We start from the raw sequence: 16,427 nt of genomic DNA, 5'->3' as shown, positions 1-16,427 counted from the left end.
AAAGTGAATTATGTAAATATTGTAGGAATTAGTTTCAACTATTGATGAGCTATTTTTCAGAGTGGATCATCGATTCTATCACAGATATTTGTATTCTAACTTCAAGAAGAGATTTTTAAAACTCAAACTAAAGTGTTCATGATGTGTAATTGACGGCAGGATAACATTGAATCACTTTTACAAATGTTAGGGATACAAATAGGACGATTTAAATGTTGGGGACACAAATAGGATTTACCCCAAACGTTGGGGACAAAAACGATATTTTTTAGAATAGTGTCGTTTTCGAATAAAGGGGTCATGGATCATTTTGTCTCTTGTTAGAGTTGTCAGGGATCATTTTGTCCCCTGTTAGAGTTGTCAGGGACCATTTTGTCTTCCGTTAGAGTTGACGGAGCTAAGGACCTAAGTGACTAACGGAATTAATTGTTAGGGACCAATCAAATAATTAATTTTAGTTGGAGACTAAAGTGTCTAGTCCGAAATTCTTTGAGGACCAAAATAGATATATACTCTTATTTTTTAATCCTTCTGTTTTTATTTGAAATATTTTTTATTCATTTTACAAAATAAAAAGATCGGTTACTATTTTTATATTTATTATGTAATAAAAAGATCCGTTATTTTATTTTGATAAATAAAATAAATAATACTAAAAAAGTTCTCTTATTCAAAATATTATTTATATTATTTATTTAAATAAAGTTTCTATTTCTAAAAAAAAAAGTATAAAAACTAACACAAATACTAATAATTTTAGACGAAAATCTCATATTAATCAAAGATACTACAAAAGAAAAAATATAAAAAATCTAAAAGATATCTTCAAATGAAAAATTTATATACAAAGATAAAATAAAAAGAATATATAATACAAAACTCAAACAAGTTAATATTTTAAAAAATCTAATTTCTACAAAAACATACGAGAGAAAGAACAAACAAACAACTTTGATAGGAAGAAAAAAATAAAAAAATAAAACAAATATCACATAAAAAAATTAATAAATCTATTAACTACAAATAATATAAAAATAAAAACAAAAAATAAATATGTAACTTTGTACAATTATAATATTAAATACCTATATATATTGTTTTTAAAATACATAATATTTCACTTTATATTCTCTTCTAATTAAATAACTATATTGAATTATATACAAATCACAAAATTAATACTTTGTACAATATTTTTAAATTTAATATTAATTTATAAATAATATAACACTTTTAAATTTATATTATAATTTTTTTTATGCGTATCGTACGGATTTTTATCTGATTATTATAATGTCATTTATTGCTATTATAAATTTTTTACTATTCATTAATATCATGACTAATTCATTACCATTATGGCCAAGGTATCTATTTTACTTAGCAGTGGAAGAGATTCTAATAACAAAAAAAATTAAAAACTTGCCTTTGATGAAAACAAAACAAGTAAATATTGTTCATGTTGATGACCATAGATAGAACAAGTTCACCTTACTGAAACATAATCTTTGATTCAACAAAATTTTATTAAATTGATTTTATTTGGGATGCAAAATTATTCGTCATCATGCCTTAGATTGAATAAAATTACTAGTCTTAATCATAGTAAGTTATTGCTAATTAATTTATGACTGGATCGATATTTAAGGAAATTTGTATGAAACATTATTTTAGTTTTTTAATAATTTTAATTATCAAATCATTGTTTAAACTTTTATTTTGTTAAAAGAAATTAATTTTTATATTAAATTATTTGTTCTATATAGATATTCAAATGTTTATTATTTAATAAAAAATACTAAAAAACAATCAGAATTTATTATTTTTGACCATCACATAGTTATTAATGTCTAAAAATTTGGGATAAAGTATGTTCTTAGATTATTAGATTAAAAAGATTAAATTAAAAGAATTGAGCCAATAATTAAGTAATGATAAAAAATAATAAATTACAATAGCTTTCTAACATTTCTCTAAATAATAATGGAGGTTGATTTGTTTATTTGTCACAGAATTTAACATGAAAATTAATTTATGTAATAAGTTTAGTAATTGATTTAATAATAATTAAAATTCGTTGGAAATTAAACTTTTCGACCAAATTAAATAGAAATATAATTAAATAATTAATATAAATTATTAATTAAATAAAAATATAATTATTTAATTAATTAAAATTTTATATAATTATTTATTTTTATATAACTTGTCATATAGTAAGTTATTATTAGACAATACAAGTCTCTATTTAAAGAAATTTTTTCTTTTCAAAAATTGTGAACAAATTTTTTTTCCAACCGTTAGTTCTTTTTCATGTTAAAAAAAAATATAATAGAAACTACATAATTAAATTTATTTTTAATATTTAGTATTTGGAGCTAATCTATCTGATAAAAAAAAAAAAAAAAGAGGGGTGAAGATAGTTATAGAAAGAAAAAATAAAGGCTTAAAGTTGTTGCCTTTTTGAATCTCGGCTTTAGCCACTTTATCCAAGTTTGCTCCACGTGTGGTTGCCTCTTGATAACTGACTTTTCCGTCTTTTCAAACAAAATTAAATCAAGGATAAATATGGTATTTCCTTACATGCAATACGACAAATTTCTTACCTCCAACCGGACCGTACATGGTATACTGCTGTTCCATTAAAGTAAATGGAACATGTGAAAACTTTCCAAACAATTTAACCCTTTTTTAAATTGAGGTTTCCATGAATTTATTTTACTGTAAAGTTACTCTTAATTTGTAGATGATATTAAAGGTATTTTTTTTCTTCAAAAATACATAATTCAAGGATTATATTATTAAGAGTAATAAGAAGAGTAGATCGATGAACCTGATTTTATGCTATTCCTTGAAGTAAAACCGGGGCACGGTGAGGCACCTAGTTTTCAGGATGTGTCTAGTTAGATTTTACTTTTGAGATTAGAGAAATAAAAAAAATATAAGTACTCAATGAAAATGCTAAATAATATAACAATGGATATATCGGATGTTTAATTTAATAGATATGTCGATAGTTGATTATATTGATTCTTAATTGGATGGTTATTTCTTTTGATTCGGTTTAGTCATGTACAGTTTATAATGACTAGATGTTCAATTCACTAGGTGTGCAAATAGTTATCCTAATGTTAGAGTTTAGGAAATAATTTGAGAATAGAGTATTTTTCTATTTTATTAAGCCAATTCTAAAATCTATTATTTACTTTGTTCACAAAAATTATTTTCTATCTAACAAAATCTGAAATAAAATACTAATAAAGTAACATGGCTGCCTTCTTTGACGTCCTTTTTTACATCTCATTCAAGTCCATTATTAATTAAACTTACGTGTATAACAGCAGCGTAATCCTCCAGGATATATATATATATATATATATATATATATATATATATATATAGACGAAATATTATTTTTTATTTTATTTAACAATAAAAATTCAAATACGGTAAAATTAATAATTAAAAATTATTAAATAATTTTATATATTTGACTAAATTATTATTTAACAATTTTTAATTATAAATTTTACATAAAAATAATTATATATAAATTTTTATTTTATTTAAATTAGTTATATATATATATTGATAATATTATAAAAAAATATTAATAACTAATATTTTTCAGCCAATTTTTATTTTCGTTTCATCGTTCACAAAGTTAAGTTGGTTTCTTTGTTTTATTGTATAAATTAATCATTGGCTACAAAATTATATTATTAGTGATATATATCACGCTATTTATTATATACTTACTCTTTGTTTATTTATTGTTGAGAACATTCAACTTCCATATATAAATTCTAAGAGATATAGTTATTTATTAATTAATTTATAGTTTGCAAGCCAAGAAATTTTCCAAAGTTAGGTACAATAGGGCTGCTTTCTTTGACGTCGAGGTATGTCTCTTTAATTACATGCATACACGATATACCTGCTTTTTAATCCAAACCTAAATCGTGCACACTGCATTCATCACTAACATGTATGAACATAGCAATCAAACCAGAGAAAATTTTGATCATTCTTGGTTCAATATAACACAAAAAGTCAACCTGTATTTATTTCGAATATACTTGCTAAGATTGTGATATTGTTTGTTTTTTCCCTAGCCATATTTTTTTACGTAACTTTTCATCATTCAATAATACATTTTGTTTGCATAAACTATATAGTTTTTCGTACTAGCTAGTCACATTTATCTAGCTATATACACCAAAATAATAGTGATATTTGATAGATATTTCAATATTTCATGCATTCACGTAAATGCACTACGTACACACATAATTGACATGACACATTAATTGTGATATGTCAAACTCAAAACGTCGTAGTCACAGATGGCAAGATTAAGAGTTTCTAGTCAACGAAGGCAACTCTCTCTTTATCATCCACTTTCTTGTTTATCCTTATTTTTATTTTATATATATCAAGCCAGTTGTATGGTCTTGTACGCAAATTAATTTTAATATGGAACCAAAGTTGGTGCTGGACGACGTTATGGAGAGGAGGAGAACTTTACATTCTTATGGTGTCAGTTTACATATAAATCGGATTGAGGGAGTTGTTTTGGTCAAATCGGACCGTGCGAGTTGCTTAGCCTGTATCCAAAACTTCATTAACAAAGAAAACAAACCATGCGATTACCTTAAAGTTATATAAAAAAATTTTGTTCACGTACAAGTCGCAGGTCCGATTTGTTTAATGTTATTTTCGTTCCTTCTCTGCATGCAAAACGGACCCTCCGATTTGCTCAAAAAAATTTCAAAAAGTAAATCGTTGGGTCCGATTTCTTCTCACCATCTCTGAACAAAAAATTTGTCCCACATATTAGTATAGCTCATCCTCATCCCATAACCCTACAAAACACACCCAACTCTTCCATAACCAAAAAAATCAGCCTGGTCTTATACGTTGTTGACAAACATTTATAAAATAAAAAATAAAATATATATAACCATTTATAGAAATATATGTATTTACCTATATAAAATTTGAGAAAAGTCACAAAAAAAAATATATAAAATTTCATAAAATATAAAATGAAAAAATTTAGGGGTCCAGTAATTTTTTAAAAAATTGACCAGAATTTAACCATAAAAAAAATTGAATGATTTCACACCATTAAATTTAATCTCACACCATTAAAAATATTCTTAATGACCAATTGATAGTTACAAAACACAAAAATTACTACCCCTAACACTCCTCGTATAAAATTAAAGTAATAGGTGCTTAAACTTAGAATTTTACTATATAAATAGAGGCAGTGGTTTTGCAATATGAATAGCAGCACACCACAAATTAACCAACTCCGTCAGCATGGCACAAAAACTCTTGGCAGCTTTCCTCCTCCTCCTCTTCTCCGCCGCCATCACCGTCTCTTCAGCTCAGAAATCATTCAGACCAAAAGCATTGGTGATCCCAATCAAGAAGGACACTTCCACAAATCAGTACCTCACAACAATCCGGCAGCGCACCCCTCTCGTCCCCGTCTCCCTCGTCCTCGACCTCGGCGGCCAGTTTCTCTGGGTCGACTGCGACAAAAACTACGTCTCCTCCACCTACCGCCCCGCCCGCTGCGGCTCCGCCCAGTGCTCCCTCGCCGGCTCCACCTCCTGCGGCACCTGCAACTCCCCTCCCCGCCCAGGATGCAACAACAACACCTGCGGCCTCATACCGGACAACACCATCACCCACACCGCCACCGGCGGCGAGCTCGCGGAAGACGCCGTGTCCGTACAATCCACTAACGGCTTCAATCCAGGCCAAAACGTCACCGTTTCGCGCTTCCTCTTCTCCTGCGCCCCAACTTTCCTCCTCAAAGGCCTCGCTAGCGGCGTCTCCGGCATGGCGGGTCTCGGAAGGACGAAAATCGCACTTCCCACGCAGTTCGCCTCCGCTTTCAGCTTCGCCAGAAAATTCGCCGTTTGCTTATCCTCAAACGGCGTCGTTTTCTTCGGAGATGGACCGTACGGTTTCCTCCCGAACGTCGAGTACGATTCGAAATCCCTAACCTACACACCTCTCTTCATCAACCCCGTGAGCACCGCCTCCGCTTACTCCCAAGGAGAACCCTCCGCTGAGTACTTCATCGGCGTGAGTTCCATTAAAGTTGACCAAAACGTGGTCAAAGTCAAATCCAGCTTGTTGACCATCAACAAGACCAGCGGCGTGGGTGGAACCAAGATCAGCACTGTAAACCCTTACACGGTTCTAGAAGATTCGATCTTCAACGCCTTGGTTAAGTCCTTCGTGAATGCCTCGGCTGCAAGGAACATAACAAGGGTGGCTTCGGTGAAGCCGTTCGGAGCATGCTTCAGCACGGAGAACGTGTTCAGCACGCGCTTCGGGTACGCGGTTCCAACAATCGAGCTTGTTCTTGAAAACGCGAAATTGAGTTGGAGCATATTCGGTGCTAACTCGGTGGTTCAAGTGAGTGATAAAGTGATATGTCTTGGGTTCGTGAACGGTGGGAAGAACCCTAGAACCTCCATCGTGATCGGAGGGTATCAGTTAGAGAACAATCTTTTGCAGTTCGATCTGGCTGCTTCCAGATTGGGATTCAGTTCTTTGCTCTTTGGAAGACAAACCACGTGTTCCAACTTCAATTTCACCTCCACCGCTTAATTAATTAATTAATTAATTAATTAATTGAAGAATTGAATTATGTGATGTGATTCTTATTCTTCAGAATAAAGGGCCATGTCATGTGGGGCCATACTTTTTGTTTTTTGTGGGAGTAGCTTGTGCGGCTTCTGGGGTACGTGTAATAATAGTATAATACTCATACACCATTTGTGTTTGAATCATAATAAAGGAGTGATGATACATACACTACTTCATGTCCATGGATATTTATTTTCACACAAAGTCTGTTAATAAAATAGCTAAGATTTTTGTTAATGAAAAATGATATGTATACACACTTGTTTTTTCTTATCGTATAAAGGATTAATTTTTTATTAATTATTTTTTAATATTAAAAATAAAAAAAGAGATGTATACCAAACTGTGGCTATATAATAAAGCTAAAAAAGAAAATAATTTATTAGGTTTTGTTAGGTAGACAATAATTTTTATAAACAACGTGAATAATATTCTAAAATTAACTCAATAAAATAAAAAAAAATATTTCACTTTTAAATTACCTTCTAAACTCTAATATTAAGATAATTATTCGTACACCTAGTAAATTAAACATCTAACATATCTATTATTTATATTATTTAATATTCTTATTATTTACCTATATTTTTCTTATTAATAATGGTATGTACTATACGTTGTCTCATCAAATATTTTTTTACATTAATAATATTTTATCTGCATAAATTTAAATATAAAAAAGTAATTAAAAAAATGAAAGAAGACCAATTTAATAAAATACTTATTATAGATTAGTTATTACTAGTGGGCTAATGGAAAGAAATTTGAGTAGGTATATTAAATTTTGGTGTAACAAAAAAAATAGTTATATATAAACTGAATGTTTTTAAATAGAACCCGTAAGAACCAACTTGAGTTAGTCAAGTGCTCAATTCACTTTCTTCTACTACACGTGTAAGCTATATCTATCCCTGTTAGTTTTCTTTACAGGGAATGTGGAATTCATGAAATGGTACATTCCCATAACATGGGGAAGGATTCAGGTGAATTTTGTGTCTTGCATGCATGCTCAACTAACACTCCTAACTACCAATTAAATACAGGGATCTCTCCCTCCACTACTCTCCTATAAATACAACACACAATCCCACACTTTTTCTCATCCATCCTCATCACATCATCACATACATTATTTTAGTCTCTTCATCTCATTATTCTTTTGTTGTAAGCAAATTTAAGATGGATACCAAAATGTTTGTGTTGATGTGCTTGTTCTCCTCTCTGTTTTTCACCTATGCTGCGGCTACTAATAATAAGCCATTCGAATCTCATGATGCAACACAAGGTAATAATATAGAAAAAATTTTAAAGGTATCAAAAACACCAGTAGTTTTTTAATATTAATATATATTTTTTATAATTAAAATCAACGGTTATATTAGCAGGTACATTCAATATATGGTTTCACTGTACTCTTCCTTTCACACATACCACACCGTATTCTGGGTTAAATGTGAATATTTCATTGTTTTAATTTTCATATATGCAGGAATAAGCACACCAAAAGTACTAGAAATAATACCTGATGAAACTGGATATTATTATGTGTTGGGAGAAGGATCTTCATCACTCAGCAAATGCGATACGTATTGCATTATTGGGATCTTTAAATATTGTTGCGATTCTTACTCCCTACCACGTAAGATGGCAAAATATGCATAGATGATTATTGAACAACTATGAAATATAATTAAGTATGGAGTATAATATGTCTCTCTCTCTCTGTACACCTAATACCACATCACTATGTTATTATGATGTGTGTATTATATTTTATTATGTGTCTACTTAGCTTCAATAATCCATCTTCTTTGTACCACCATGCATGCATGTACCTCCCAATTTCTATATTGTAATGTGTATGTGTGCCACTTACAATTATTATCAATGTTACATGCTTGAATCTATCATCAATATCGTATTATCGTATGCTAATTTCCTCCAAAACTTGTATAGAATCATTTGCTTATGCAAATCATAACACTTATTTATCAATTCCATTAAAAAAATCCATCACTTTTCTAATTAAATGTGGACTATATATAGATGAACTTTAACATAATTAAGGCCATTATGGATGATGAAGGAAAGGTAAGGAACAAAATATAGACATCGATATTGATAGTGAAAATAAAAAAGAAAAAAGAAAGAAAGAAGAGGAATTGAAGGTGGAAACTCAGCTGAAGTTATTTTTATGTTAAGTTGTAGTCAAACATATCAAATTATTTAACGATTTAATTAATAACTTTACATAATAAAGACAACTACATGTGAGTTTTTATCGGAATTAAATTTGTTTAAAGTGCTTCCAATTTAGATGGAGCGGTGTGTATATGAACACTAAAGAGAAGAAGAGAATGCAGAGAATTCTATTATTATAAGTGTTCTTGAAGAGTGTATAGACTAATACATTGCTATTCTATTAATAGCTGATGAGTTCAGTTAGTTGTAACTACTTTCTTAACTAACTCACATTTTATCCTTATCCAGTTACCGTGTATATATATTGTTAAGTAATTCAACAAAATCAGCACAATTTACTCTTTTTTACCAGTACTTAATCATCAGTTCATTTTTATAAGCTGATGTTATTAAGAGAAAAAAAAAACTAAATATACTAATAAATATGTGTGCTAGCTAAAATTACTAGTTAATATAAATAACAATTATTGTCCTAATTGTTTTACTAGCTTTTCTTATAGCTTTAAACTTAATTAAGAACTTAAATAAACTGAATAAAATTAAAAAAAAATTTAGGGGCAAGCAATTTTATTAAATTTTAGATAGCATGTAATCAACAAAAGAAAAATGAATAATTCTATACTATTGAATGAAATCTCACACCATTAAAAATATCATTGATGACTACTTGATAACTACAAATCATTACGAAATAAAATAAAGGAAAAGTATGACTACTATAAATCTTCCGTTTTAATTTTCTTCTTTAGGTTCTTAGTTCTAAACTCTCATATAAATAGAGGACAAAAAATATGGATATCACAAGTTAGTGCCTTAATGCCCTAACACGTATATATAAAATTACAAATACAATGATTTGTTTCCTTTAATTTTTCCATTTGCTTCGATCTCTTGCTACAATCCTTTTTTTTTTTTCTATTTGTATATATAGGGTTGTCTACACCCGAAATGAATTAGTCTGGAGAATTATGATTCAAAGTAAATTAACTAAGGATCATAAGATAAGATCCATTTGAAGAAGATGATGAAATTTCACAAGAATAATAACGATTGAGATGAGAATACAGCAGATAGTAGAAAGATTAGAGTGCAAGAAAGGGAGTCTTTCAAATACTATACGTTATTTTTCATCTATCAAAATATATTGTACACATGATTATATTACCAAAAATACTACTTGTTTTTTAAAATTCAGCCTATAATCAATTTTTTTAAAGATTTATTATCGTTCAATTAATTTAAATATCTATTTTTACGTATTAATTGTTTAAAAAATTAATTTTTTTTTATAAAACCTGACTAAAAGATAATATTTAAAGAATACCTAGTTATACTATATGTATACTAGCAGGATAAACCCTAAACCCTAAATTCTATCCTAACATTACCCGCGTGTTGAAAATTTTATTAAAACTCTACCTTACTGGCGGGTTGAGAATCTCTCAACCCTAACCCTATCCGCACCCTAAAATTCTAAACCCTACCCTACCTACCCTACCCGCAGAAATATTAAATCTTTTCAAAGTAAATATAAAATTCAATTATTTCGAATTTTATACGTATTAATAACATAAAAAATAAAAAACTAATGTTCTAAATTACTAAATTAACTAACTAGTTTAGTGATTGTTATAAAGAGGTTGTGGGTTCAATTCTCACTTCCTTCACTATATAGAGAGATTTTTATAAAATATGTGTTAATTAACAACAAATTTTTAAATAAAGCTTCGATTTATAATAAATTAGTCTTTAGTCTATTAAGCTAAAAACCATAGAAAAAAGAAAAAAAAAAAAACAAACAACTAACATTTTCTCATCTCTTTCAGAATGATATAGGGTTGCATCTGGTTATATTAATTTTTGTAATTATTATTAATATATAGTTTTTTCTTTTTATGTTGGTCTTTATAGTCAATGTGGAAGTGATTAATGATCCTGATTGGTTCCATAGGCAGGTGATGGATTTTCTCTCATGCTCAACTAACAATCCTAACTACCAAATAGAGAGAATAAAATCTAATCCCTCCACTACTATAAATAGAGCATACATTCCCACAGTTTTTCTCATCTCACATACAAACATACACATATATACATTTGAATAGGCTGTTTTTATTAAAGATGAATAGCAAGGTGTTTGTGTTGATGGTGTGCTTGCTTTTCACCTATGCTGCAGCTACTAGTGCTAGTGATGCAACAAAAGTAGTGGAAATAATCCCTGCAACTGCAAGTGGATATTATCATGTGTTGGGATCATCAGGATCAGAACTTGGCAAATGCGATACCTATTGCCTTGTTTTCTTCCTTAAAGTTTGTTGCGATTCTTACTCCCTGCCACTGCCACGTAAGATGGCAAGCTATGCATAGCTGCTCTATATCTATCTATCTATCTATCTATGCATGCATGAAATTATGAAATAAGTAACTATAGAGTATATGTCTCACTCTATAGAGTACCTACCACGCATATATGTATACGTGCCTCTTATTGTTATCGATCAATGTAACATGCTTCAATAATATCGTATTTTCATTTTTCTCTTTATGATTTACATGAACATCATACAAATTCATCGTATCAAGATTCAAATAGAATACGTCAATGAAAAATAAGGAATTATCCATCGTAAAAAATGATGCCAATAATTATGCTAAATCATGGCCGTTGTTCATTATCAAAAATACTATTTATACGTTAAAATCAGCTACAAAAATTAATTATCAATGTATTTATATAAATGTGATTTAATTTATTTTCAATAGCTATGTCACATGTGTCAATGAGTTATACCTCAAATAACATAGTTTCTCCATATTCAACTAAGAAGTCGTAGGTTCACCAATATAAAATACATGTTAAAATACAAATATATATATAAAAAATAAATTAAATTACACATGTATTTTTGTACAAATAATATTTTTGTATTTTTGTTATGGCCCAGCCTAGCTGGCCCAGCCCGAGAACATCCCGACCCGCTTGGTCGGGTTAACACACATGACCCGTCCAGTATGCGATCCGGACACGCACCTTTGCTACCAGCTGCATGACAGCTGTGGAGAAGGAAACTTTCAAGAAGGAGGTCTTCCTGTGTGGAGCCCGCCCTACTGACATGATATATAAGAGGAGGGTCCTACCCCTCCCCCAAGTAGGGGTGGCAAGCGGGAAAGCCCGCCACGCCCCGCCCCGCCTAGTGAGGCGGTCCTAGAATTCTAGCCTGCCCTGTCTAACTGCGGGCTATCCTCTTTTTTTTTTTACTATTAACTACTAAGTAATATATATAATTTCACAACCATATTAATAAATTTATAATTTCTAATGGCATAAAAAATTATATTTTTTATATTCACAAAAATTAAATTCTTTGTAATTATAAATATCTATAAATATAATTATAAACCAAATTTTTATTCAAAATATAAGTATAAATATTCTCTCCAATGCAAAATAAACATAATCCAAAACATAATTGTAAATATTGTCTCTAAAATAACATAAACATAATTCAAAACACTCAATTTTTATTTTCATACTCTTGTAAGTTAGGTTGGGGAAAGTTAGGTTTTGGCAAAAAAATTACAAAAATACCCCTTCACTAAAAAAAACCTTAGCCCAGCGGGAAAGCCCGCCCCGCCCCGCCAAAGCCCGCGGTTTAAGCGGTGCGGGTTAGACGGACTTTTGCTATTTGGCGGTCCCGATTTTTCAGCCTAACTCGCCTTTTTTGGCGGATTACGCGAGTCGACTCGGCGGGTTTAGGCCCGTTTACCACCTCTACCCCCAAGGTACGTCACCATAACTTTTTCCCTCATACCGCCTGCACATTTTTTGACTTGAGTGTCGAAGTGTCCTTATAGGTGGCACTCCCTTCACATTAACAAGAGCTCGAGAAGTCGACCGCTCCCAAATTTTACATCCCAGACCCAAATTGAGGCCAGCATTCACCTTCACACCCAGCAAACACCTCCAAACCGTCCAATAACTGACCAACCGAACAATTTTCAAATTCCAATACACGAGTATAGTCTATTGATCATTTATTAACATAATTTCTTTTCATGGTCCCAAATACACATTCAACTAATATAGTGTGAATGTGTGATAGTGTAGTACCAAGAAAAACAACACCCAAAAGTGATCAAAAGTACGTTGTCTTTTTGTTGGTCCTTTGATTTCTCTAACTCTAACTGATTGTTCATAATATAAGTAAGAGAAATCTAATTTAAATTTCTTTTCAACATGTACGTGTAGTACAATATAAGCAAGAGAAATTCATCACTCAAATTTATCTTTAAATGCTTATATATCAAATATACGCCAGAAAAATGTAATCTTATTTAACATATCTAGTATGATTTTTATGATGAAACAAGATCCATATATATGCAAAACTTCAGCAACAACTCAAGTTTACTTAGATGTATATAGTTACACGTTAAAAGAACATGCATACAAAATAGTTCAACAAGGATTAAACTCGAGACTTAGTTATAAAAATTTTGATATTATGTTTTGAAATTACTCTTTTCAAAACTTAAGTTAATAAAAAAGAATATATGAAATAATTATATTTCTAATAATAATAAATACAAATAAAATGCATTAAAGCTAAATAATCATTAGACTCCCACTACTAAATGAAAGACTTAAGTTATGATTATAACACCCATATAAAATTTCAAACTCTTCATATTTTATAGGAAAATACTATTTGTACACCAAAATCAGCACTAAAATTAGCCATTAATGTATTTGTGTATAAATATATGTGTAGTTTAATTTATTTTCAATATGTATTTATATTTCAGTGTGTATTTTATACTGGTGGCTGATTTTGATGTACACGTAGCATAACTCTATTTTATATGTATATAAAGTGAGAAAAATATCAGAGTGAGAATGTCAAGTAACGATTTAATTATTATTGTTTTTGTAATTATGTCATGTGTATGAGTTTTATTATATCTTAATTTAATTTAACGGTGATTAGAAGGTTAGAAATATAATTATTGATATGATTTTTTTTATTCGTTTAAATTTTTTAAAAAAAATTATTTTATGACATAGTGTCAGAATTTATCTGATCTAACCATTAGATCGGTCCACCAAAAAATTTTTTTACATGTAAGAATACCTTAAAAATATAACTATTTATATAACATTTTATATTAATTTAAATTTTTGAGAGACGTAATTTTATGATATAAATTTTTATTTTTTTATTAAAAAAATTTAAAAGAAATAAAAAATCAACTCCACCATCTAATTAAGAATAATATATATATATAATTAGTATGAAATAATAAAAAAGTATGGAATCTCCCAAATCCCAAACTACCATGCAAGTATCTCTCATGCTCAACTACCAATCCAAACTACCAAAAATAGATATACCAATACACACATATATGTCTCCCTAGCGCCATTATATTGCTCCTATAAATAGAGCAAACATTCCCAAAGGTCTTCTCATCTTTCTCATCTCATACCTTTTACTATTTTAGCCTCTCTTTATATCAAATTAAAGATGAATACCATGAAATCCTTTCTGTTCATGTGCTTGTTTTTCACCTATGCTGTGGCTACTGATAATAAGCCATTTGAAGCTGATGCAACTCAAGGTAATAATAATATAATATATAATGAGAATTTCTTACATGCTGTAAAAATAAATTATAATTTTTTTTGTCTATTCTATATATTCATATTGTGTTACATCAGTAATCATTTTAGTCCCAGTTTGGATATAAAGCTTAATTAAGTTCTTTTTGAAAAAAATAGTTTAAGTAATAAATGTCTATATTAAAAGTATCTTATAAATAAGTTATTTTGTATTTGAATTTTTAATTCTAAAAATGCTTATTTTAAAAGAAATGTGATAAAAAAAATTTTATTATGAGAAAAGTCATTTTTTTTTAACTTTTCTATAAGTTCTTAAATAGTTTCTTAGAAAGTTATAATTTAATTTTAAAAATTGCACCAAATATTAATACTACTATTTTTCATAAGTCAAAAACTAAAAAAAATTACTTTTAAAACTTCCAAACGGGCTTAAAAGGAGAGAGGGATAAGTTAAGTAGATTTTTTAATTTTAAAAAATAAAAATGAGAGTCACATTGTTGATATATATTTCACAATATAAATAGAATAAAACAAAAAATTTTCATTTATTTTTACAGCATATATATAATGAATTTAATTTTTATTGATGGTATAAAACTTTTTATACAATGTGTATATATACTTTTAGATAATTATTTACTGTATGAATATAAACAATAATATTTTTATTAATATGATCATATATAATTAGATATCCATATAAAATTTTATAAAATTGAAGTTAAATTCGTATAGAATATATATAATAAGAGCAGCATTCAGTGTGACATATGTGAATATTTATTTTTCATAATGTATATGGAATGAACATGCAGGAAGCATAACAAAAGTGTTGGAATCAATCCCCAGTGGTGTAGCTTATTTTGTGTTGGGGAAAGAAGAAGAGCTCAGCACATGCCATGAGTATTGCTGGCTTGGCCTCATAAAGTATTGTTGCGAATCTTACTCCCTTCCACGTAAGATCGCAAAATATGCATAGCTTTATACATCGATAAACTATGCATCGCGTGCACCAGCTTCTATATATATATAGGAGTTATGAAATAAAGTATAGAGTATTTCTATACACCATGTTATGTGTACGTTTTGATATCTTGTAATGTGCCACTTAGGCACTTATTGTTATCAATGTTATGTATTTCAATTCCTAAATATAATATAGGGTTTTAACCTGGCCCACCATTGCCTCTATGCTCTAGCTACATGGTTTTATTATTTATTAATTTTCTTCTAAAACATGAATGATTTGTTTTATTTTTTCATGAAAAACACAAAGCACACTAATATCAAAGTATATATATATATAATGCTAGTCAGAATAAAACGATAATTTAACTAAAGCAAATTAAAGGCACCTTTAGCATATGTCCTTTTTAGTTAAAACCAAACAGTAGGGATGGAAAATGGAGTTCTGTGGGGACAGAGACACCTCCTCATAGGAGTGGCAATGGGTAGGGTAGGGTAGGGTTTGGATCCAACTTTAAGTCTACACGCGGATTGAGAATATCCCAACCCTAATCCTACCCGCTCTTAACTCGCGGGTACTCGATTCTACCCATGAATTACAAAAAATATACAACATTATTATATAACTTGATGATAATTTAAAATAAAACTGATTTTTACGTTAAAAAAATATTAAATTATCAATTAATGATTTTCTTTTAGTGGTTAAGGATCTTTTGCATCTAATGAGAAGTCTTTAATTCAACATCTACTTAAAACATATTTTTATATAAGTATATAACATAAACATATATAGAGTGTGGGTTGGTCGGATAGGGTTGAAGTTCAACCCACACTCTACCCGACCCGCACGAGAACCCTACCCACACCCTATCCTACCCGATCGAATGGGGTCGAGTTGGATACCAGCAGATAGGGTACATATTGCCACCCCTATTCCTCCACTTTTTATTTAGTAAAATGT

General features: G+C 29.5%; 1 protein-coding gene and 2 long non-coding RNA genes across 3 annotated transcripts; all 3 read left to right on the top strand.

The window, feature by feature from the left end:
* The first annotated feature begins 5,028 nt into the window (after positions 1–5,028).
* Positions 5,029–6,846, top strand: LOC112756325 (probable aspartic proteinase GIP2). Its single transcript, XM_025804862.3, has one exon. The coding sequence runs from the start codon at positions 5,329–5,331 to the stop codon at positions 6,634–6,636; it is 1,308 nt and encodes a 435-aa protein (XP_025660647.1). The 5' UTR covers positions 5,029–5,328; the 3' UTR covers positions 6,637–6,846.
* Positions 6,847–7,776: 930 nt separating this feature from the next.
* LOC112758037 (uncharacterized) lies at positions 7,777–8,589 on the top strand. Its single transcript, XR_003179483.3, has 2 exons — positions 7,777–7,960; positions 8,165–8,589. It is a non-coding gene; the product is annotated as an uncharacterized lncRNA (long non-coding RNA).
* A 5,754-nt stretch (positions 8,590–14,343) lies between these two features.
* LOC112756884 (uncharacterized) lies at positions 14,344–15,688 on the top strand. The gene is made up of 2 exons (XR_003179396.3): positions 14,344–14,496; positions 15,313–15,688. It is a non-coding gene; the product is annotated as an uncharacterized lncRNA (long non-coding RNA).
* The last annotated feature ends 739 nt before the right edge of the window (positions 15,689–16,427 follow it).

This window comes from Arachis hypogaea, chromosome 16, assembly GCF_003086295.3.
Source record: "Arachis hypogaea cultivar Tifrunner chromosome 16, arahy.Tifrunner.gnm2.J5K5, whole genome shotgun sequence".
In the NCBI taxonomy this organism is placed as follows: domain Eukaryota; kingdom Viridiplantae; phylum Streptophyta; class Magnoliopsida; order Fabales; family Fabaceae; genus Arachis; species Arachis hypogaea.
This window is presented reverse-complemented; position numbering and strand designations above follow the sequence as displayed.

Coding starts and splice junctions, on each gene's coding strand:
- LOC112756325 (XM_025804862.3), top strand. CDS start 5,329: ATGGCACAAAAACTCTTGGCAGCTTTCCTCCTCCTCCTCTTCTCCGCC.